Below are 25,599 nucleotides of genomic sequence, written 5' to 3' on the forward strand. Positions count from 1 at the left end.
CCCCCTGCTCAATGCAGGAATCTAAGCTTGTCGTGATGTGTGAATGGAGCTGCACTAACAAACCATGGTTGTTCATCATGAACGGTCCAGAAAGAAAGCCCATGGTTTGTTGTGGCATTATGAACTTTGGGTTGTTTAAACAATGGATTGTTGGTATGTGCAAACCCAGAACCATGAGTTGAACATGAGTTGTTTCACCAGGCTACAGAGGCAGCGGGCAAGAGCCGTAACCCCCCCCCCCCAGCCGCTCTACCTGCCAGTACAACAGCGCCCAATAGGCATTTGGGGTACAGGAAGGGGGGAATGGGTGAAGGAGGATGGAAACAAACAGCCCAGGGATTGAGAAAACACACCACACTTTGTTCGATCGTCTGCCAGACAAACTCTGGGTAGGGCAACAAACCATGGGTTAAATAAACCATGACTTAGTGCTATGTACGAACTTAGGCCAGTGTATCAAAGCTGCTGTTACTTTTAGTTTGCATTAGTTCAATTTGTACTATACAAATGCAATATCAAAGCCATGATTTGGATATCAGGAATGTGCATGCCCCATCCTTCTCTCTCTTGAATGGATTCTTCCTTCCCTTTCCTGTTTTGCTCTTATCATAGTTTTCTGAGACATCAAATTTGCAAAGCAATAGTTAGAGCTAACTAGGAGTTGTCTCCATGCCTTGATTTGAAACCATGGTTCACAGTGGAGTTGTAAGTAATATTTTGGAGGTAGACTTGGTTAGCAGTAACTATAGTTTGTCTGACTTAGATGCAATGCCAAATTATAGTCGCCGTAAGCCGGAAAAGGGAAGGGGTGAGGAGAGGCACACACAAGCATGTGGTTCTCTAAGCAATCATTGGCAGTTGAGCAGTGTGACATCTGAACCTGCTTCCCTCTTCTTGTAAGCTTGGGCACCCACACCAGAGACAGCCATTAAATTATGACGGTTTGGTGCTTAGTGGAGGTTCAAATGAATAGTATATGTAACAGTAGCTTTGCCTTACAGTGTTGTCACTTGAGTATGCTGTTTGGATTAGATTCTACTGTTTCTCTGTGTCGTTCAGTAATCTTTCCAAATGGAATCCTGATCAAGTTACCCTTAAACTTGCTTTGTTTTATGATGGCTAGCTTGGCAAATGCATGTTCAGTACTCATTAATCAAAGGCTAGGGATTATGTTGGGGGTAATCATGGGATTAAGAGCCTGATAATTACATCTGGTGATTCTGGGAAACAGGAATTAGATTTTATTTGGAAGGTCAAAAAAATATTAATTTACAGTGCTCTTTGGTATTTATCAGATAAATACTTAGTTGTATTTAGCTCCCAGTTATTTGTTCTCCTCAGCTTTATTTATTAAATTTTAAATGTGTGTTTTTATTCAGTAGTATGGGTTAAATCCAACGTTGTGCTAGCAGGTGTCTGCTAGTGCACTGAGACCTTCTCCCTCTCTTTTCTCCCCTGCAGCCCCCTGCAGTGCCCCAAAATCTGTTTCTGAGGTTTTCATAGCCCTTTGGAGTAGATTTTGAAGGTGCGGGGGAAGGGGAATGGCCCTCTCCTAGTTTTCCTAATGAGCTGCTTCTGTTAGCGGAACGACTCCACTGGATACAACCTGATTCATCTGTTTTCATGTAACGATAGCCTATGTGTTAAATAAACCATGGGTTGTTGGGGATGAGCAGGAGAGAATGGGTTACCCACTGTGTTGTTTAACCCCTAAACAGTTCAGCTGTCTGGGTTTGGAAGTATCATTAGCAAGATATTGGCAGAGCTAGAGAGTACAATTTTTTTTAAAAAAATTATTCTTTGATACAGGCTTTAAACCAGGGCAGCGCAAGGTTTTGTTCACTTGCTGTAAGAGAAATGATAAACGTGAAGTTAAAGTTGCTCAGCTGGCTGGTTCTGTTGCGGAGATGTCAGCCTACCACCATGGAGAGGTGGGTATTAAAAAAAGCGGGGGGGAGAAGATGTGTGTGCCTTACCATGTATGTCTGTAATATGGCTAGCTTGGGGTAAGAGGGCAAGGCAGATTTGAAAAAGTAGACCTGGCTCCACTCCTTGCTTCATTTGTGGCTATTTCGGATAATGCATGGCTCAGGTTAGCCTCTCTACTTGGGCTGAGGATGTGTTGACAGTGTGGTGGTGAGTGTGGTTGGAAAAGGAGTGGGAGTCTTCATCGCCCCCACCCAGGTCAAACTTGATGGACCACTGGTTATCTTAAATATTTTTCTACACTAGCTTTCGGATTTCTTGGGATCAAAAAAATTGCAGTTACCTACACAGTAGTAACAATAATACAACATTTTCTTCTAGCAAGCTTTAATGATGACCATTGTCAACTTGGCTCAGAACTTTGTGGGAAGTAACAATGTCAGTTTGCTACAGCCTATTGGTCAGTTTGGTACCAGGCTTCATGGTGGCAAGGATGCTGCAAGTCCTCGTTACATCTTCACTATGTTAAGGTACAACATTATTAAAAACAAAATTGAAACTACCCTTATTTAAAACAATTACAGAATTGGCAAGCATATGTTTGTGATTGAGAGTGATAACTAAATTGGTATTTAGTCACTTGTCACTTATAAAATTTAATGGAGAGCTGGCAGAACTACATTGAGCCTAATTCTAAACTTAGCTTGATTTTATTTTCAGTGAATTAATTCACCTATCCCTTCATTCTATTCCTAACATGCATTCTGATTTCTGAGTGAGCACATTTCAAACCTACATGCATGAAACCACCAACTATGATTTAAATGATTGGCAATTAACCCTTTAAATCAGCCTTTCCCAGGTTTGGGTCCCCAGATGATGTTGGGCTGCAATTCTCATCATCCTTGACCATTGGTCACATTGGCTGGGGATGATGGGAAGTATAGGCCAACAACACCTGGGGGCCCAAGGTTGGGAAAAGTCTGATTTAAAGAGTCTATTGCCAAATGCTGCATTTGGTATGAGATAAGGCCACTTGTTTTCCCAGAGAAGAAACCTGTGTTTCATTTTTTTCTTCCTACATCTTGAACTCTTGACTTTTCAGTTAAGGTTGCAAACCTATGCACGTTTAGACAGAAAACAGTCCTACAGTTCCCAGCATGCCCCAGCTGGCTGGCTGGTGCGTGCTGGGAGTTGTAGGACTGTTTTCTGTCTAAACGCGCATAGGTTTGCACCTTAAGTCCAATTTGGGGGAAAAGTGCAACTAACTTGGTCTGAATCCTTCCCTATATGTTTATATCTATTTTTTCCACATCAGCAGTTTTACCAGTATTTTTCTGGGCATTTGCTCCTTAGATCTATGAGTTCTGGTGGTGTTATAGACTGAGGCTTTGGGTCTGTAGTTTATTAAGGCCAACTACCGGTTCATCATAGTTTTTTACTTTGTAGAGAGAGGCTTTGGATGAAAGAAAAAGAGGTGAAATGTGTATGAACCAGAATCAATAAAATGATCTGAATTTCAATTAGGAAAATTCCCTACAACTGTAAGGTTTGGATTTAAAGAGTACTTCTTCATGTGTCACAGGATGTTTTCATAATTTTTTAGGCAGATGTTTAGTAGCAACATGGGTGATGAGATTTTAAAAACCAAAGTAGGGTTCTCTGCAAACGCCAAAATACCACATGAATGTTAAAACAAGGAGTATCATGATGATAGAGGTGATGACAATAAGCCAGATGTGGGAAACTTTTTTTCTGTTGAGGGCTGCATTCTGTCATGGGTAATCTGTCGGGGACCACATGTCAGCGGTGGACAGGGCCAGAGCCAAAAATGGATGGGTTACCCCTTTTTTTCTTTTTGCTACTCTCATTTTGCTCGCTTTCTGCCACCCCCTTTTTTCTCTCTCCCTCTTATTTCTCACTCAGCGAGCTGTCAGGAAAGGGCAGATAGCTCTTGCCAGAGGGCTGAACTGGTGGCATGCAGAGGGCTTTTGAAATTAGGTTGAGGGAAACATGAAATTAAGCCAAGGGCTGCATTTTCCCACCCTTCAGTAAACAGACACAAATCTGCAATGTCTGATGAGCTGGATAGGTGCTGCCAGTCAGTGTGGACAATACTGAGCTTGGTGAGCCAGCGGTCTGAGTTGGTATAACATAATTTCCAGTTAAGTGCACTTTACATCCATGGAATTCAGTGAGACACAAAGTATCCTTTACTGTGCATTGGATTGTGCCCAAAGGCCTGATTAAGAGGCTTCTTATATGTGTGGGAGTACTGGCTCTTGAACCCTTATAGGCATCCTATTCAGATCTCTACATACTCATCCCCATTACATATAAAGAGCTCTTCTAATGCTGCACTGAATGAGGAAGCTTTTTCAGTGGGAGCCCTGTTCATGTTAGAATACCTGTGGCACTTTGAATTGGTACAATCAGTTTTAAGGAAGAAGAAAAACTATGTGTCTTAATCTTTAAAAGTGTAACAGTTTATAATTTTTGACCTGATAGTCTTTGTTTTTCTTCTCTTTAAAGTCCTTTAGCAAGACTGCTTTTTCCTGCAGTGGACGATAATCTGCTTAAGTTCCTTTATGATGATAACCAGCGTGTGGAGCCGGAATGGTACATTCCCATAATTCCTATGGTCTTAGTAAATGGTGCTGAGGGCATCGGTACAGGATGGGCATGTAAAATTCCAAACTATGATACCAGGGAGATTGTGAACAATGTCAGACGAATGTTGGATGGATTGGACCCTCACCCTATGGTAATTCAACGTGTGTGTTTTTTTTAAATACAGGGCATTAACTAAAGAATTTTTATTTGTATAGGTATAAAGATATATTTGTTTGTTTTTCTCTAAACAAAGAAAGCTAACACTTTGAGATTATGTGTCTTTCACATATACATGCAAAAAAATTATTAAAAAAGAAAAAAAAGGACTTCATTATGGGTTTTGTTGGCCCAGGTGAAGCAAAATGTTTAAATGCCAGAGTTTTTCTCTCCTTCTTTTGTCTTTACAAGCTATAGCATTGTTATAGCCAAACATATTTTCTCAAAGAAATGTTTACCTGTCCAGGATTAACATGGAGACTTTTTAGACATTGAAGATACAGTTACAGAGCAATCCTATGGCTGTCTAGGTGGCCATAGGATGCTGCAGATCTCCTGCATGCTTGTAGATAGTTTATTTATTTATTTACTACATTTCTTAATCGCTCATCTGGCCGGTCACCCGGCCACTCTGGGTGATGTACAGCAATACAATTTAAAACAGTAAAATTATTAAAACATCATCTAAAAATACCCTAACCCACCCCAAATGCCTGCCTGAACGACCGTGTTTTCAGTGCATGGCAGAAGCTCATTTGGTGGAGTTCCCTAGGGAGGGAGTTCCAAAGAGTGGGGGCCACCACGAAGGCCCTCTCTCTTGTTCTCACTAGCCTAGCTGTCCTGGCTGATGGGACAGAGAGAAGGCCATCTGAGGCTGATCTTGTTGAGCGGCCTGTCTGGTGTTGCTGGAGGCACTCCTTGAGATAGGCTGGGCCAGAACCATATAGGGTTTTAAAAGTCAAAACCAACACTTTGAATTTGGCTCGGAAAACAACTCGTAGCCAGTGCAACTCCTTCAGCACTGGAGTGATGTGATCACGCTGGCAGCTGCCTTTAATCAGGCGAGCCACCGCATTCTGCACCAGCTGCAGCTTCCGAATCATGTTCAAGGCTATCCCCATGTAGAGCGCATTACAGTAGTCTAGACGAGAGGAGACCAGGGCATGTACTACTGATGGGAGCAAATGGTCAAGAAGGTAGGGGCTCAGCCACCCTATCAGATGGAGTCGGTACAGTGCTGTCCAGCTCACAGCTGACACCTGAGCCTCCACGGACAGCTGGGAGTCTAAAATGACCCCCAGGCTGCGGACCTGGTCTTTCAAGGCTAGCCATACCCCATGCAGACGATACCACCCTAATGGCAGAAAGCGAAGAGGATCTAAAGAGCCTCTTGTTGAGGGTGAAAGAGGAGAGTGCAAAAGCTGGTTTGAAACTCAACATTAAAAAAACTAAGATCATGGCATCTGTCCCCATCATTTCCTGGCATATAGAAGGGGAAGAAATGGAAGCAGTGACAGATTTTACTTTCTTGGGCTCCAAGATCACCACAGATGGTGACTGTAGCCATGAAATTAAAAGACGCTTGCTCCTTGGGAGGAAAGCTATGGCAAACCTAGACAGCATTGTAAGAAGCAGAGACATCACCTTGCCGACAAAGGTCCGTCTAATCAAAGCTATGGTTTACCCAGTAGTAATGTATGGCTGTGAGAGCTGGACTCTAAGGAAGGCCGAGCGCCGAAGAATTGATGCTTTCGAACTGTGGTGCTGGAGAAGACTCTTACGAGTCCCCTGGACTGCAAGGAGGTCAAATCAGTCCATCCTAAAGGAAATCAACCCTGAGTGCTCATTGGAAGGATAGATCCTGAAGCTGAAGCTGAAATATTTTGGCCACCTAATGCGAAGAGAAAACTCTCTGGAAAAGACCCTGATGCTGGGAAAGACTGAAGGCAAAAGGAGAAGGGGACAGCAGAGGATGAGATGGGTAGATAGTATCACCGATGCAATGAATATGAACTTGAGCACGCTCCGGGAGAGAGCGCAGGACAGGAAGGCCTGGCGTGCTATGGTCCATGGGGTCACGAAGAGTCGGACATGACTGAACAACAACAATACCCCATTCAACACCAGGTTCCCCAACCTCCTCTTGCCTGCCACCAGAAGTACCTCGGTTTTGTCAGGGTTCAGCTTCAGCTTATTCCTCCCCATCCAGCTACTCACCGTCTCCAGACATTTGGACAGGGATTCTATGGCCAACCCTGGTGAAGATTTGAATGAGCGGTAGAGGTGCGTGTCATCTGCATATTGATGATACCGCATCCCAGACCTCCTGATGATAGCCCCCAGCTGCTTCACATAGATGTTTAATAGCATCAGGGAGAGGATGGAACCCTGTGGCACCCCACAAGTGAGTGGCCACGGGTCCGGAACCTCCTCTCCCAGTGCTACCCTATGGTACCTGCCGGAGAAGAAGGACCAGAACCACCGTAATACAATGTCTCCAATGCCCAACCACTCCAGGCAGTTCAGGAGGATACCATGGTCAATGGCATCAAACGCCGCTGAGAGGTTGAGGAGAACAAGGAAGGAGCATTCACCCCTATCCAAAGCCCTCCTCATATCATCCACCAAGGCAACCATGGCCATTTCTGTCCCATACCCAGGCCTGAAGCCCGACTGAAATGGATCTAGATAATCGGCTTCTTCCAAGTGTTCCTTCAACTGCATCGCTACCGCCCACTTAATGATCTTGCCCCAAAATGGCAGATTCGAAACTAGGCAAAAGTTGTTCAAAACTTGGGGATCCAAGCACTCATAGTGCTATGAGTGCAGAGTAAGAGAGCCAATTGTGGGTGCCCCCCATCCCAGCATTGATTTGCAAGATCCAAAGGCTTCTCCGTCACCCATCCCTGCCCACTGGAAGGCAGGGAAGCTAAGTTGGCTGAGATGCCTGTCTAACTCAAAAGAACAAAATCATAGGACTGGGAGGCTGTTACAGCCTTCATCTTCCTTCTGATTCCTTCGTGCCTGGTTCTTGTCAGCAGAGCTTTGGATAGTCAGAGGGCTCTCATCTCAGAGCCCTCGTTTATCAACAGAGCAGTCCATAGGATTGCACTCTGAATGCTGTGATCCCATAAAATCTATATTTAAATCATCCATGTTTTAGCAAAGATCCCCATGCTTACAGGAAAACTAGCAATATCTAACTATATCTTTTTCACTTTTGTTATTTTATCGGTTTTGTAAGTTTGTTTAGAGAGCTCTGCAATTTTAATTATTGTGGCTACTTGAGAAAGGTGCAGCCATGATCACTGAGGTGACTCCCTGTTCAAAGTGTGTATACTAAGCTTCACCTGCTCCCCTATGATGGTCTACTTGCACACACAATTGCATGGAGGAATTGCTAGTGTGAACTTGCCCACATAAATAGTTTTGTAGCCCCATCTTCTAGATAAACACTTTAGTTTTAAATGCTGACTAGCATCACCATTTTGGTTTTCTAGAAATAGATAGTTGGATCCAGACTTGGGTATGATTAAGTCTGGATCGAACCTGTAGAAAGCATACATTTAACCTTACAGAGGAGTATATTATTAATGTGTCAAATATTCCTTATGTTGCAGCTTCCAAACTACAAAAACTTTAAAGGCACAATCCAAGAACTTGGTCAGAACCAATACGTAGTGAGTGGAGAAATATATGTGGTTGACAGAAATACGGTGGAGATTACAGAGCTTCCAGTTAGAACATGGACTCAGGTGAATACTTTTAAGATAATTTTAGACTTTAAATTTTTTTTACTGTTTTCTTTCAAATAAGTTATTTTTAACTTTTTAATGGCTTTATAGGTTTACAAAGAACAAGTGTTAGAACCGATGTTGAATGGGACTGAAAAAACACCAGCATTAATTTCAGATTACAAGGAATATCACACTGATACAACTGTGAAATTTGTTGTAAAAATGACAGAAGAAAAGCTTGCTCAGGCAGAGGCTGCTGGACTTCACAAAGTCTTTAAACTTCAAACAAGTCTAACTTGTAATTCTATGGTAACTTTTCTATATGTTTGATTACCAGACTAATATCGCTTGACCATTTTTCTGTGTTGCCATGGTAGTAATGTATTCTGTACAGTACATGACTAAGTGCATCTTGTTCATGTTTATTTCTAAATAGAAAAGAAGTAGCTTATCTCTGCTTTAATTTATAAGGGTGGTAAACCTTAATTTTGTAACTTTATCAGAAATTTGGTGAAGTAGGAAAAACTAGTAAGATTAATCCCTCCCCCCCCCCAATTCAACAGAGACCATCTGACCTCTGGTCATTACACATTTAGTAGAACTCAGAGAACGCCTCTTCAGGTGATCTTAGAATGAAAACTCATTGACTCTCTTCAACTTGTCTTTATATCCTAAGTAAGTGATCATGTAGCAACTTTATCTTTGGTATTCAGAAGTTTAGCTCTGGATGGTTTGGAGATGTACAGAGAATCCATATATTGTAATACTATGTATATTTACCCAGATGTATAAGATGTACTATGCTCATTGGGGGCTTACTCCCAAGTAAGTGTGGATAGCATTACAGCCTTAGAACTATTAGATACCATAATGAATAATCCCTTGTCCTTGTATACAGGGTGATTTCTCAGCATCATAGCTTTTATTAAAACACACACACGCACACACACACACACACACACCCCACTGTGAAGTCTTATATTAACAGCGCAGGACAAAATAGATTCTAATTTTTTGGCTAAGATTTCTTTCAAGGAGAATAACAACTTTTGTCCAAGTTGAGTAAGAGACCAAGCAGAAATTATTAAGGGATGAAAATACATTTAGGTTATTAGTTGCTTTTATTTATTCTCTCTCTTCATTATACAATATTTAATTTTTATTTTAACTTTTTATGGTTTGCCTTCCTTTGTTACAGAAGTCCTTTATATTGCTTACATTGTGTGCACCCTCTGGGAATTGTGTTACGCATGTTATTTTTGGTGAAATTACTATGACATGTTTTGATCACAGAATAGAGTGAGCTATATATACAAATCCATAAAGAAACAGTTGTGCAACTAGGAAATAATGAGTGAAAGATGTTATCTGGAGATGCCTTGTGTTATAATAAGCTGCACTGCAATGTATTTTTTCATTTCTATCCCCTTTGAAAATGGGTATGGAGGTCAAGCAGGGATTCATAATTGAACACACAGTATTTCCTCCTTCAGAGGAGATACTGCATTGAATTGTATTTTACATCTTTTCTGGTGTTCTTGAAAAGAGCGGTTGGATCTTCTAAGTTAGAGACGATATTATTGCATTGCATTTTGCTAACCCCATTTGAAAACAGGCATGGGAATTAAGCTGGTGTTTGAATTTGAAATATAGAATCATATACTAAATGTGTGTACCAGACTGTATGGTGATAATCTTAATGGTCTATAAATATTCACAATTCTTACTTATTTAACCATATGCAATATTTGAAATAACTTTTAATCTGATATGTTACATTTGTGCAGGTGCTATTTGATCATATGGGGTGTCTGAAGAAGTATGAAACTGTGCAGGATATTCTGAAGGAATTCTTTGACTTACGATTAAATTATTATGGCTTGCGCAAGGAGTGGCTTGTAGGAATGTTGGGGGCAGAATCTACCAAGTTTAACAATCAAGCTCGCTTTATTTTAGAGAAAATACAAGGAAAAATTACTATAGGTAAGAAAAAATGTAAAATTTAAAACATATTATGAAATTTATTATCGACTTAACCTGAAGAGACCATACTTAGAATCTCCATCTATTTTTTTCATCCTAATTTTGTTTTTGTTTCACATAGAGAATAAATCAAAAAGAGATTTGATTCAAATGTTAGTCCAGAGAGGCTATGAATCTGACCCTGTAAAAGCCTGGAAGGAAGCACAAGAAAAGGTAACCCATGTAGGAAACAAGAAAGATGTTTCTAATTCGGGCTGGGAACCTCTGCTCCACAGGAACTCCCCAACTGGTCCACAGTTTCTCCTCCTTGGCCTGCCCTCCCCACACAGCAGTTAGGCTTATTTATTTTTTTAAAGTCCATTGGTGCCAACAGAAGCTTTTTTTCAAGCCTAACTGCTGTGTGGAGGACAGGAATCTTCATGGAGATTGCAGTTGGGGTTGTGACGGCTATCCCTTCCCTTCCCATGCACTGCAGTCTCCACACAAATCATACCCCCCCCAGCACACTCAGGCTTCCCGATCACGCGGAGGACTGTAATGGCATTCAGCTGTGAACACTGTATACTATTCTTTCAAACCTTCCCATTCAACATGGAAAGGTTGGTGCCAGCATGTGTGACTCCAACATGTGCAGCCTTGCAGCCCCTCCATGGACATTTCTGGATGCCTGAATATGGTTAATATAAAGGTATGATTCCTTAAAAGAAAAATTGCAAAAAGGGGGCAAAGTGTTACTGAGGATGCCAGAATGGGAAAGATGCCTCCTCTTGGTCATAGGCAAGGTCCGCTTGAAGATGACATCAATGGCAGGAGCTTCCTTTGGACTTCCAAACCAGACCTGCATCACCAAGCTCATCGTACTATTGAATTTGCAGAGGATTTTTTCCGTTTTCTGTTCCCTTGCCACTCCATGTTTCTGTTCGGGACTTGGATTGAGTGGGTTAGCATTTGCAACTAAGTAAATATTTTCTGCATTCAAGCTTCTCTATAGGTTTGCCTGTGTTTTCACTTTCCCCATTCATGGCACTTTTGGGGGCAACTTGACATATGATACCCTGCTATTGATATTGCAGTGAACTGGGAAGTTTGCATTTGCCAGACATCCTTGGAACTTTGCATCTTGGATATCATTTTTACAATTTTAAGGGTGCTGTTCTTTTTTTTATTATGTCTTAATTATATGGATATATTTTAAATTCCTTTCTTCCCTACAAGAATTCCTTTAAATCCACAAGTCTCCCTTCTATGCATCACCGATAAGATAGCAATGTAATCTAATAAAATACCAAGTTTTAGTTTATCCCTTTTGTAGCTGTAAGACATATGTATAAAAGCATAACTAATTTGATTTTTTTATAGGCAGCAGAAGAGGAAGAAATGCAGAATCTGAATGATGACAGTTCCTCTTCCTCAGGATCTACCTCAGGCCCAGATTTCAACTACATCTTAAACATGTCTTTGTGGTGTCTTACTAAAGAGAAAGTAGAAGAGATAATTAAGCAGCGAGATTCAAAAGTGGGTACCTGTCAAGATTTTGAAGCTGAAACTATTTTCTAATTTGTTGTGGATGAGGCACCTTTATATTACAAACAGTGCTACAAGATGTTTCATTGTAAATATTTGGACATTTTAATCAAGTTTACATCTCAAAATTTGCTATTTCATTTAACTGTTAAAATGCAATTGATCAAACATGTATAAGAAAGGTAATTGTGCAGATCGTTCTATGAACAGCCAAATTATAGTCACAGGCCAATATTGTTTTTATAATGTTTGCTTATCTTGAATATTCAGAATATGTTTATTAATGTAGAAGTTCTTACTGTATTTGTTCTCTTTTATCTTTTAGGGAAAGGAACTTGGTGACCTCAAGAGAAAGTCTTCTTCGGACCTTTGGAAAGAAGATTTAGCAGCTTTTGTAGAAGAGCTTGATGTATGCTGTCCTGTTTTAATACCTGTGTACAGCTTCAAGAATTGTCTCAATTTTAGTTTAGGGCAACTGATCGTCTTTGTATGACAAGGCCTGTTGGGGAAAAAAGTGAAAGGACAAACTGTGTAGTCTCACACTTGAACTATGTTCTCAGACATGCATGTGCTGCAAGTGTTACGTTGTAGCAAAGGCTAGAATCCTGGAGGCTTCAGCAGCATGTCAGCCTTGCAATGCTTTTATTTGTATTTAAGTTAACCATGTTTTGCTTGAGTGTCTACATTTTTTTACTTCCTTCCAAGTTTTTGTACATATTTGGACACTTGCTGTACAACCTGTGGATCTAACAGTATTTCTTGGCAGAGACATTACCTGCATGCTTTTTCTCTTCTAAAAGCATTTGGCTGGCTCTCAAGCTGAAGGCATGGCAGCGGTTAAATTACATAGATTCCTAAAAAGATTGAGAAATATTTATTTTTGTATCATCCTACTTAGAAGTCATGCCATTGCAGACACATTCCGGCCAGAAGATGCAGCAATAAGCATATCTCAATCTTTGCGCTCCTTTTTTAAAGATAATAATATAATGCCAAAATCCCTGCATGCAGAACAGAAACTTTCCCAGGCACCAGTTTTATCAGTTTTACAGATATAAAAGGAGTTGGAAGGGAATATGCTGCAAAACTTGTATCAGTTAAAAGTCCTGGAAGTTTATATTTAAATTTGCATTGCTCCTTTGGAAAAGGACTTTACTATTTAAAACAGAATTCTTATGGCACTATTAGCTTGTGCTAACTTCGCTGCCATGGCAAGAGTGTGACTGAATAATGCTTTTATTTGTCTGAACTATTAATGAGATGTGAAATTCTCATTGGAATGGATCCAGACTAAGTTTGTTGGGTTTAAGCCATAAATGCATTTTCACATTGATTTCAGTAGGGCCTAAGCACATCTAAATTAGTTTGGATTCAACTCTGTAAATTATAGTCCATTCCACTATAACTCAAGTCCTTCAGTAATACTAATTTTGCATGCAGAATGTGGCTGGGATTGAAAGGACAGTACAACAAATCCTGCCATGCCTTGTGACAAACTTTTTTTTGTAACTGAGGGACCATTAAAAGCAATCTAATATGGTATAGGGGATCTGCTGTTCAAAGACGAAAAGGTCACAATTTACACTTGGCATGCCAATACTTAAGATAGCTCTTTGGATCCCAATCTGTGAGATTCTTGCCACTAGCATTAGCATTTACTGCTAATTTTAATATGCCACTATTAAGATATTTATGCTGAATCATGTTAACCCTTGCAAGGTGATGGGGTTGCTATCAACCCTAGCAGCTGTTCAAAATATTTATAAAAACTTTTTTTTAAAGCAAACTTGATATACTTCATACTCTGTATATTCCTCAACTACTATAGAGTCCTGTGGTGTTTCATTCACCCCCCCCCTTTTCAATTAAAAAAAAATGTTTAACTTAGGGTGCAATCCTACGGCTGCTAGACAGCGATAAGATTTTTTGGGAACCAATGTTGGACCCATTGCTCTGAGGTTGGTTCCCAGAAAACCACCTCTCTGCCCCCTTTGTAGGTGGCGCGGTTTGACCCTGGCTCTGCGCTCGGAAGAGCGGTGCAGAGTGGAGGTAAAGGGGGCATTCCCGGGGGTGGGGGAGGGTGGGGATGGCGGAAGTGCTGGTATGATGCTTCCTATGCATTGTCTCACCTCTCCCCACCCCCGCTCCGAGCCACTCCGGCTAGACAGCCAAAATCGGCTGTCTAGCCACAAATGCAGGGCAGCCGGAGTGCGGAGAAGATCCCCTCTGCGCTCCGCCCACCATGCATTGGATAGTTGGTTGCCTCTGAGTTAGGAGGTGGCCGATTATCCCCATAGGATTGTGCCCTTAAGCTATCAGGGTTCTGATTTGCCCCTATTGGAATTAATAGTAAAGTGAAACAACCAAATGTTTAAGCTACTGGGGTCTATGCTATCTGCAAATAGGGTAGGGCAGCTTCCCCAACCTGGTGCCCTCCAGATGTTTTGGATTACAACCCCCATCCTCTCTGCCCCTTGGCTGTGCTGATTGGGGCTGATGAGAATTGTAGTCCAAAACACCTGGAGGGCACCAGATTAGGGAAGGCTGGGGTAGGGAAATAACTTAGCATTTTGCTTATACCATATATTCTATTTTTTGTAGTTATACCAAGAATACTGGAGTAGATTTTTCTATTTCATAAAACAAGATCATGTACATTCCAGTGCATACCAAAAAAAAAAAAAACCCCCTTAGAAAGCACTGTGAGAGTCCATTGGACCTCATGAGTAAATTTTACCATAGGGAGTTAATTGTGTTCCAAGTTTTGTGTTGACATTGGAGTTAATGCTCCCATAGTGCAAATGTACAATACTAATTTTTATTTGTAATGTTCTTCTGGGGAAAAAAACCATTAGGCTATTGGGATATATGGTATTTTGTTGTTGTTGTTGTTTCTGTGTTTTTCCCCCTCTTACCTTATAAGCCCAGTATTTCAGAATTTAACCTATGCACCTCTTATGTTTTCTCCTCCAGGGATAGCCCAGTGAGGAATTTAAGTTAATACTGTGGTGTCCAATGTACCTCAGTAGCTTTTGTGTTAGATTATGTTTTTGGAACATGATACATATACAGTCTATTTTTTAATGATAAACTGGAGTAATTTTGAAATCAATTATTAATATTATATCCAGCTATGATTTGAAAAGGGTCAGTTGAACCACAAAAGCAGATATATAGCTGTCAAAGAAAATACTGAATGAGGGTTAAATTATGTGTGCAGTTTAGTTATCTTTCACTAGAAGTCACCCATCTTATTTCTGGCTTGCTGTAGAATTACTCTTATGTGATGAAGTTTGTTAGAGTCAGTTCCTTAAACAATGTTTCCAAGACAGAAAAGGTAATTTCGTCCATACAAGGCCATTTCTTAGGAATTGTTGCTAAAATTACAAGTCTGATGAAGTAATTCAGTTATGGGGTTGTATCCAATGGTGTCATTCTGCTGATGGAAGTGGGGAGGCAATTCCTGCTTTCCCCACCCCTGGCTCTCATGCACCCTCAAAATCTGCTCCTGAGTGCTGGCGAACCCTTTGAAGTAGATGTTTGGGTGGCATGGAGTGTTACAGGGTGGAAGAGAGAGAGAAAAAGCTTCATCCTGATAATGGATGTCTGCTGGCACCAGTGGACTTAACCCCAAGGTATTTTGAACCATTTAAGGACATTTTCATGCAAATTTGTAAAATGTGCATATAATTTTTATATATAGTAGATTTAGTACCTCAGTCTTTAGAAGCTGTTTATATTTTACTTCATTCATTGTTAGAAAGTAGAAGCTCAGGAAAGAGAAGATGTCCTGGCTGGGATGACTGGTAAACCTATAAAAGGCAAAGTTGGTAAACCCAAGATGAAGAAACTTCACTTAGAAGAGACCATGCCATCACCATTTGGTAGGAGAATAGTTCCACAAATTACATCTGCTATGAAAGCTGATGCTAGTAAGAAACTGCTAAAAAAAAAGAAGGCAAGTCATACTCTTTTGTTTATGTCTCATATGCTTGTTTAGCACATCTTTCATTTATTTGTACAATGTATTTGTTGTTCAGTCGTTCAGTCATGTCCGACTCTTCGTGACCCCATGGACCATAGCACGCCAGGCCTTCCTGTCCTGCGCTCTCTCCTGGAGCGTGCTCAAGTTCATATTCATTGCATCGGTGATGCTATCTAGCCATCTCATCCTCTGCCGTCCCCTTCTCCTTTTGCCTTCAGTCTTTCCCAGCATCAGGGTCTTTTCCAGAGAGTTTTCTCTTCGCATTAGGTGGCCAAAATATTTCAGCTTCAGCTTCAGTATCTGTCCTTCCAATGAGCACTCAGGGTTGATTTCCTTTAGGATGGACTGATTTGACCTCCTTGCAGTCCAGGGCACTCGTAAGAGTCTTCTCCAGCACCACAGTTCGAAAGCATCAATTCTTCGGCCCTCAGCCTTCCTTATAGTCCAGCTCTCACAGCCATACGTTACTACTGGGAAAACCATAGCTTTGATTAGACGGACCTTGCCTTTTTATATTAAATATACTGAAGGCAGCTTACAGCTTAATGTAGAAGCTATAAACAACAAATTAAATAAAGTAGAAGAGAGTAAAACTGTAAATGCAGTAAGATTAAAAAGCAGCAATCAGATAAAGATTAGTTAAGAGAGGAAGTACCTTAAAAATGCCCACTGAACTAGAACTTTCAATGCCTGCCTAAAAGTGGCCAACTAAGGGGGCTGTTCCACATTCTGGGCTCCACACCCAAAAAGATCCTCTCCTGTGTCCGCTAGGGGGCATGAAGAGAAGGGCCCATTTTTGTTGCTGTGCCAGTATATTCACAGTTCTAAAAGTAACCCCAGGAACAAATGGAAATGCTTGTTTCTAGAATGGGACTGGGCAGTGGAGCTCTCTTCTGTGAACTCTGCTGATCTCTGCTGTGAACTCTGCCCTTCCAGAAACAAGTGTTTCTGCTTATTTAGGATTCCTTCAGGAATTGCTAGGTTCCCATTGTGCTAACGCGAAGTCCTGCTAGCGTGTGGGCAGTATTGGATGCCGCCCATAATGTATATCTAATGATGCATCTCTCTCTCTTATATTACTAGAACTACTCACGTACAAAAGTCATAGAATCACACTAATTATTCAAACCGCTTTTTAAAACTTACTGCTAAAGATCAGATCAGATCTCTAGGAATCTCCAGCTTATGCTTTGATCTAGTCCACATCCAATTATAATTTAACAAACCCAAAGCATCATTTGCTCCCAAACCATTTACTGTGGTTCAGATAACACTCTTAGATATGTACATCATACACTTGTAGCCTTAACAGTTGACAAATTCTTTACTGGAGCTCACTATTCTTTTCTTAAGCCTTATGTACTGGCAGTTTGTAAAATGTCTTTGCAGTAGGATTTTTTATAAATATTCCATAACACCACATCAGCTGAAATAATTATTAGGGAGGGCTCATTCCAATCAACAAACAACAGATTTTATGCAGACAGTGCTGGTGGATGTTTCAGAACCTGCAGCCTGCACTTACCTCAGGCAACGTTTCTCAAACTGTGGGCCAGGGATCACCAGTGGGTCTCAATCACTTGCAGGTGGGCCTCAGTGCGGCAGTCCTCCCAGTACCTCCAGCAGGAGGGAGGGATGAAAGAAACTGGTGGTGTGGGAGGATACTTACAAGTTAAGTGTGAAAGGGGAAGGGAAGAATAAATGATGAGAGGAATAAATGATGAGCGATAGGTAAGGATACTTTGAGAGGTATGTGGGGGAAGAAAGAAAACAATATCTAATAAAGTCCATCATTTAGAGCCTCTAGAACAGCAAATTATGCCTGATATGAAGAGGCTATGATAATTCCAGAGCCAATTTACATAACTTAACTTGAGGAAAGCTTAATAATGGAACTTCCTGCTGTAAGGAAATTGCTTTGGCAAAGAATTTAGCAATTTCCAAAGAGGAATTAAGACATCAGTTTAAAATTATATTAGCAATTGCCAGCTGATAATATCAAACTCCACCTCTGTCTGTTGCCATTTTGTGACTGGCTGTACCCTGCACTAACATTTTGTGACCAGCTTCAGTAATTTTCGGCTCTCTCAAGGGAGCTCTAGGACTGGAAAGCTTGAGAAACCCTGACCTCAGATGTTTATTTTTGTGAGTTTATCTGATATTGAAAATAATCCATCATTCCACCCCCTCATCTCTTTATGTTCTCTGATTCAATCTGGTGCTATAATTATCACTCTCTCACTATAGTAAACAAATACCCTAAAATATTATTCAAAGCTGGTATAGTCTTAAAAAACTAAATATATTGACGTTTAATATTAAATAGCACTTTTCCTAAATGTTTCATGTGTATTATCTCAGTATTCTTTGCAACATTCTATGTAATGTAGTAATAGTAGTAGTAATAACAATGTTACTAACCTCATAATTCAGATGGGGACTGAGGCTGAGAGCTAGAGCCTTGCCTAAGGCTATCTATTGCATTTACTTCCCAGTTTGCATCCCTCTCTTGGTCATTACCCTGGTCTCACTTATTTTGTTTTGAATTTGTAGGGGGATCTTGATACCATAGCAATAAAACTGGAATTTGATGAGGAATTTGGTGGCACACCAGTAGAAGGTGCTGGAGAAGATTTGCTTAATATCTCTGGCCCAGTGACAAAGACACCTAAACCTAAGAGAGAGAAGAAAGAGCCTGGTAAGTAAATAGAAAGTGACTTTCGGTGTTACAAAGAAGCACCTCCAACTGAATACACACATGAGAAGGGAAACTCATGTGGAGACATGGATCAGGTTCTAGACTTGCAGTGCCTCAAGTTCTGACATGACAGAGAAGCACCATCAGCCAAACTTACATTTAGCATGCAGAGCTTCTTGTAATGTCTGGAGTGGTATTAGCTTTCTTATAGATGTACTGGGGATTATATAGGAACATAGGACGTAGCTTTAAACTGAGTCAGTTTAACTATTGGTCCATCTAGGTCAGTATTGTGAACACTGACCGGCAGTGGCTCTTCCAAGGTTTCAGGCAGGAGTTTTTCCAACCCTACCTGGAGATGCTAGGGACTGAATTTGGGACCTTCTGTATGCAAAGCAGGGGCTCCACTGCTGATCTACAGCTCCTATTTACTTTGTTTTTGAACAGGCAGTAAGTTAAGAACTGTCAGACTTGGGATCTACTGTACCTGTAAGCAAATCTTCAAGTACAGCTACTGAAAATGGTATTATCTGGATAACCAGGACTTTCTTGTCATTATGGCTGCCAAAGATCTTTAGGTTTAAGAAGCAGCTCAGTGTTTTAGAAGAGTGTGTCTTATCTGAAAGGACTTGAACAAATAGACCATAGTTTAGATTGCTTGGGTCTGTGTACTTGAGGCAAATGTTGAGCAGACTTTCTGGTTTTCAAGAGATCATACATATTGATTGTCATGATTGTTGTGCTATCTTGCCCTCTGCCTGATGGGCTTGTGAAAGACATGAAGTGGGTATGTGCAATCAGTTCTCTGACTTTGGTCAGGATTTATAGTATGGTCAGTAGATCCTGTAATTGTTCATTATGCAATTTAGAATGGATCCAGTATCTAGATCTGTTATTTTCTGCTTGCCCATAAGCAGTCTGTAGCTTGGTTCAGACAATCCAGTTTACTAGTTCAGATGTAATAGCAAACTGTGAAATGCTGGATCAAGGATCTACCTTCCGCCCGATTTGGGGGGATGTTCCTCCCCTTCCCCCCCCCACACCACAGCTCACTCTAATCAGGAGGGTCTCTTGATTCTCATATCATTTTCAGGGGGCTGGAGGGGCTGCCATCAGAGGGAGAAGGCAGGGAAGCCCACTTCCATCATTACAGTTGATCCAGTGTAAATCTGGATTCAACCCAGAGATTGCAGGAAACTAGAGAAGGAAGAAATCACAGCACACAAGATAAAGGTGGATGTTTGGGACTATGTGGACATTGAAGAAGTTATTTGTTTTGTATGCTTTCTCTTCCCCTCTTTTCTTTTCTTGTTTGTAAAATAAGTTGCTGTTTCATCTGAACCAGCAAACTATGGGTCGTGCTGTAAACCAGGGAGAGAGTCAGGAGATCGCAGAACACAAGGGGAAGTGCAAACCGAAGTTCTGTTCCAACTTGTTTACATAGCAACAAACCATAGTCTGAGCCAAGCCTATGCATTTCTCAGTGACTTAAATTCCAGCTATGTTGTTCAGGAAAAAAAATGGCTGCATCATTAGTAGAACAGGCTTTATTACTGGGCCAAGCAATGGATAGTATGAAAACTTTTATGTGCCTCCATGTTAAAATAATATTTGTATTAAAAGGTCAGAATTTTGCATTTCCAATAGATTATTATTGCCTGTATTCTTCTTTTCTATTTATAAAGATGATACAGAAATAGTCTGAGTTCAGATTATTATATCTCTGCTTAATAAGCCAAGATATAAATAAATGTTGTGGCTGTGCATACAGCTACTTCATTCCTCTCTTCATGTGATCCACCAACAAACCAGGATTTCTTCCAGTAATTAGTGCTTCCTGTTCCATCCCTACCTGGAAACTATAATTAACAAGCCAGTCATTAATTAAGCCAGTCATTAACAGTTAATTAAGTCATGGTTTGAAGTTGGCTTAATATCCTGGCTTCTTCCAAAGCTGTTAACCATAATTTCTGGACTCATTCATATCTTTGATTATTCAGTTAAGATAAAATCATACAAATGCCACTTTATTCCCTTAAACTGCAATCCTGTACTCATTTGCCTGAGATTAAACCTGATTGAACTCAGTAGATTATTGTAATGTGCTCTGTATGGGGCTACCTTTGGACTTGGCCCAGAAGCTGCGGTTGGTGCACAATGCAGCAGCAAGGCTGCTAACTGAGGCCTTGTTCCGACAGCAAGCTACACTGGCTGCCAATAAGCTGCCAGGCCAAGTTCAAGGTGTTGTGGTTAACCTATAAAGCCCTAAACAGTCTGGAACCAGGTTACCTTAGAGACCCCTCAACCCTTATGTCCCTGCCTGATATTTGTGGTCATCAGAGGGAGCCCTTCTGAGGGTGCCACATGCTCCTGAGGTTTACCCCAGGAGCACTTGCAGTAGAGTATTTAGTGTTGCAGCACTCGCCCTCTGGAATGATTCACTAGTTAACATTAGACAAGCCTCACAGTTCTGATGTTCAGATGTCCTTTTAAAACTCATCTCTTTACATAGGCTTTCCCTGACGTGTGACCCAGCCAGCTATGGTCTGTAGCACACAGTTGGGTGTGTGGTTTTAAGAGCTGATTAATTTGTATGTGTTATTTTTATTGTTTTTATGTCATTGTATTTTATGTTCACCAGTTTGAAAGCAATATATTATCAATAATAATAATAGATTGGGCTGTAAATTGCGAAGAAAAATTAGAACAAATTTCTATCTTATTGTTTTATATGGTATCAGCTTCAAAGCTGGTGTCACCATAGGAATATTGTTTATATTTTGAAGAGCATGAGTATAATAAATGTGATGTATTTCTACATATGATTTGGGAAAGTGAGAATGTTTTAATGTGGCTTAATACAAAACCTGTAATAAAATATGTGTCTTGAAGGATTTTCTTTACAATATTCAGAATGTAATTCTGTTTTAGGTACTAGAGTGAGAAGAACGCCATCTGCCACAAAGCCTAGTAGTGCAAAAAAAGTGAAGAAACGAAATCCATGGTCAGATGACGAATCCAAGTCTGAAAGTGACTTGGAGGAAAATGAACCTGTGATTATTCCAAGAGACTCATTGCTTAGAAGAGCTGCAGGTAATAAAGGGATTTTTTTTTTTGGCAATTTATAAAATGCTTTTATCTTAGTGTTCTGTATGAATAAGATTTAACAGTTACCACATACATTCTTAAATGCATGAATCGTACTTGGGCACCCAATTTCATGCAGTGAAATGAAGTGCTCAAAGTAAATGAAGTTAAAATCTTCTGGTCCTAAATATTCCTTGCACATTACTGAACCACGAGGTCTTGCTTGATTTTAAATACTGGGAATTGGATCTAGATGTAGGTGCATGCAACTGGGCTGGCAGAACCAGACTTCCCTGCCCCCTTCTCCTCATGGCAGCCCCTCCAGCCCCCTGCAAATGCTACAGAGAAGACCGGGGGACCCTGTAGAAGGGGTGAGCTGTGGTATATGTGGGGAGGGGAGATCCCGAAAGGCTTTCTGTGAGTGGAGTCAATGAAAGGCAGATCTTGAATCCACCCAGAATATTGTGATAATGTGGGAGTTCTTCAAAGTCTTCAGGCGCAGTTCCAAAATTCGATTCTTGCAACTACACAAAACAAGAGGAAGCACTGCCAATCCTTCCATCAAGGGAAGCTTACTCACTGAGCAGGGTGTGTGCCTTCCCACTTGATATACCTTAATCAAGATCCACCACAATTTTGTTCTAAAATGTAAATTGTTTTATTGTAAACCATTCAACCCAATGGCTGCATTGGGATGTCATAATAAACCATAGTTTGTTGTGATGGAAATGAGCCACAGCTTGTGTTGGGGCTCTCATACTTCCCCCTCTTCTCTCTTCATTTGACATGGCCTTGAGGAAAAGATTGGAAGTTTTACTTCCATTTTTAATTAACTGCAGTTTAGTGTTATACCTGAATATTCTGGTTAATCCCATGGTTTGAAGTTGGCTTGTTTCAAACAAGTAATAGCTAAGACTCACCACACTTCATTGCATTCAGGCGAAATGACAAGCTGCAGTTAATCAAAAACAGGACTGAATGCTTCCAAACTCCTCGTGGCTGTGCAAGAGAAGGAGAGGGAGTGCACAAGCCTAAGACTCTCTGCAGATTGTCCCTGTCATTATGATTTTATTGTGATGATTGAACGCAATATAGTCTGAAGATGAGAAATACAAATTTGAATTTTTTTAAAGATGTTTACGTGTAGGTTCCATATTTTTTATGGAAAATATGCCCACAGCTTTTATTGACAGAAATAACACCTGAGAACATCAGTTCTGCTGCATGGTATTAGTGCATCACACATATGGGCTCTGTGCTGGTGCAGAGCCTCATTTGGAAAACTTCTATAGCTGAGGAATTTTGGGTGGGAGGGGAACCCTCCCCCATTGACCCATTGCGCATGTCCCTGGTGGGTTCCCATCTATTCCCTGAGTTTGCCTTTGAGTGCCATTGTGGTAGTCTCGTAGAAAACTTCTCATGTTGTTCACTGTTTATATTGCAACTGCTGAGGTGTTTTTTCCTTTTGCTTTATCTTTCTGTCCTCTCACTTTTTCTTCCTATTACTACTGTTTTAGATTTTACTTGTTTCTTTGTGTTTGTGATCTCTAAGGATGGATGGACTTGCCTCTGTCTGCACTACCACCTGTCCTTCGAATCCCCACCAGCTGCCTGCCTCTGCTCGCCGCTATGTTCCCTCAGCAAGCCGCAATTTTTTGCAAACTGGCAGCTTGAGTTTTGCATAAATGTAATGTTGCATAAATGGCGGCCATGAAGGGGCCATTTATGCAGCATTACAGGTGGATCCACCCTCCTCTCAGACTCCTGAGACATCCTTAGTGATCGCTTGTGAGCGTATGGCCATGAGGGCCCCATTTCAGAAGTGTGTCCACTGTGGCAGTAAATTGCTCCCCACTGATGGGCATTCCTTAATCTTGATTTTTGAGACACCTTACAACAAGATTAATTACAGCAGCGATATACATAAAACGATTTAAACCCAAAATAATAGACAGCAGCAGCTGAATCATCAACAGGATTAATCATCAATATAAAATACATTGAAAAGCACTAATGGAAAATATGCTCAAGAGGTTTTAAACTCCATTAAAGCTTGCAGAAATAAGAACTGTTTCAAACAGCACCTAAAAATAGAGAGGTCTGCTCAGGGGACCAGCTGTGCAGGTGGTTGCTGTGGTTAACACCAGTACCAACAAAATGAATGGCATTCAACAGATTAGACACAAGATTGCTTACTGTAAGAAAACTCATTGTGGTTTGTTTTTAAGTTTTATTTTTCTTCACAAAAATAACCCTGGTGCCCTGGGCAAAAATTCCCAGCTCACCCTGAAGCAGCAAAACTCCTTGCAAAGAAGCAAATCACAGAACATTGATTTGGATATAGCTCATCAGTCTTTTGAAAGTGGATTGATTTCCTGTCAATCAAATTAGGAAAGATGGTGGCTTATGCTAACATTTGATTGGCTAGTCAGAAAATCCTTTCAGTGTAATTGTCCAGCAGTTAAAACACTCCATTGGTTAGACTACCCAGTATATAAATTAACCCAAGCAAAGGAATAGAGAAGGGGGCAGTACTGAGACCCACTGAATAAGCTAGTGCTGTTCCCGCCCTTCTTGATAGAAGGCACCAAAGAAGAAGAAGCGCAAATGGGGCTGGATGTACCTTACAGTACCTCAAATCCTCCACTCCATGCAGTCCCTTGCAAACTGAAGTAACAACTTCTATGTGGCTGGCTCAATTCCATCAAGGTAGATTTGTTTAGTTTTGTATGTGCACTTAACCAGAAGTTGACTGCACAGCCTCCCTTAAGAATAGATTGCAGTGTAACCCATGTCTTCAGTGATTACAGAGCATTAGCATTTCCCCATGACTGGGCAGCTAGTCTTTTTCTCTTATATGGAAAAAGATGTTACTTTTTAATCTTTGCCTAAATTGTCATACTGTCCAGGATTGTCATGTTCATAGTCTGAAATGTACAGTATGAAATTTAACACACAAATATTGATGGTAGTGTCTGTCTTCACAGCTGAAAGGCCTAAGTACACCTTCGATTTCTCAGAAGAGGAAGATGATGCTGATGATGATGATGAAGATGCCAACAATAATAATGATCTAGATGAACTGAAAGTAAAAGCATCTCCCATCATCAATGACAGAGAAGATGAATTTGTGCCCTCAGATGGTCTAGAAAAAGATGAATACGATTTCTCCCCAGTTAAATCAAAACCTTCTCCAGAGTAAGTATAGTAACTTCAGGACAGTGTTTGTTTAGTATCTAACTAGGAATCTAGAGATTGCATTGATAATTTTTTGCAGTTATCATTTTCTCTTTTATTAAGTCTCACATATTCATGTGGTGGATCGCACATGTGTGCATCCTCTGAGTATTAAGTGCCAAGAGACGTAACATGTTAATAAGGAATGTGGGAGAACATGTATATTTGCGCCTTTAAACAAATGGCCAGTCTTATTTGGATTGCATGCAGTTCTAGCATTCTTGTCTGTTCAGGTGTGAGGATGCGTAACACTGAAAACTTCTTGATAACAAGCTATAGTTATTTGGCATCTCATCTATATGTATAGATGAGTCACTATCCATGACAGGTGACCTGCATTTGGCTTGGCTTGGCGTCACTGCAAGTTGTGCAGCGTTTCTGTCTTTGTAAACATAGCTAATGGTTTCAAGTGTATAGTGCAAGAAATTACTCAGTTTTCATTTCTACAATAGGAAGATTTCCCAAGACAAAACTAATCAAGACTTTGGCAACCTCTTCAGCTTTCCTTCTTATTCTCGGAAAACCAATATTGGTATGTATACATGTTAATATATTCACTATTCACCTAGATTGTCAAGGGCATTGGACTGTGAATACATGGATTCTTTGAGTCTAACTTGCTGTCCTTAAATGAGACCAGTTATCTCAGAATGATGCCTCAAGGAATGAATGTTTTCTAGTTAGGCCCACAGCTGTTAGGAAGGTCCTAAAGATTTCAAAAGTGAAATATAGGACCACTGCATGGAGGAGGCAAGACAATTTAGTTCATCCTGTGTTCTTTGTTCTCAAGAGCCTACAAATTGACTGGAAAT

The 25,599-nt window shown here is 40.6% G+C and overlaps 1 protein-coding gene across 8 annotated transcripts in view; it reads left to right on the forward strand.

Annotated features, from left to right (window-relative positions):
* Window positions 1-25,599, forward strand: part of TOP2B (DNA topoisomerase II beta) — a 75,728-nt gene that overhangs the window by 45,111 nt on the left and 5,018 nt on the right. For all 8 annotated transcript variants that reach the window (XR_014792320.1, XM_084858311.1, XM_084858309.1 and 5 more), the window contains 14 exons: window positions 1,810-1,931; window positions 2,308-2,456; window positions 4,459-4,690; window positions 8,157-8,291; window positions 8,382-8,582; window positions 10,061-10,256; window positions 10,378-10,469; window positions 11,616-11,771; window positions 12,106-12,189; window positions 15,541-15,738; window positions 18,319-18,463; window positions 21,395-21,556; window positions 24,538-24,748; window positions 25,240-25,319. Coding sequence is in view for 7 of the 8 variants with exons in the window: in XM_084858311.1 (XP_084714437.1) it covers window positions 1,810-1,931; window positions 2,308-2,456; window positions 4,459-4,690; window positions 8,157-8,291; window positions 8,382-8,582; window positions 10,061-10,256; window positions 10,378-10,469; window positions 11,616-11,771; window positions 12,106-12,189; window positions 15,541-15,738; window positions 18,319-18,463; window positions 21,395-21,556; window positions 24,538-24,748; window positions 25,240-25,319 (2,163 nt within the window). In the remaining variant the exon portion in view is untranslated. The remainder of the gene's footprint in view (window positions 1-1,809; window positions 1,932-2,307; window positions 2,457-4,458; window positions 4,691-8,156; window positions 8,292-8,381; window positions 8,583-10,060; window positions 10,257-10,377; window positions 10,470-11,615; window positions 11,772-12,105; window positions 12,190-15,540; window positions 15,739-18,318; window positions 18,464-21,394; window positions 21,557-24,537; window positions 24,749-25,239; window positions 25,320-25,599) is intronic.

This window comes from Heloderma suspectum, chromosome 5, assembly GCF_057233095.1.
Source record: "Heloderma suspectum isolate Gila_16-S chromosome 5, 16-S_ref, whole genome shotgun sequence".
NCBI classification, from domain to species: domain Eukaryota; kingdom Metazoa; phylum Chordata; class Lepidosauria; order Squamata; family Helodermatidae; genus Heloderma; species Heloderma suspectum.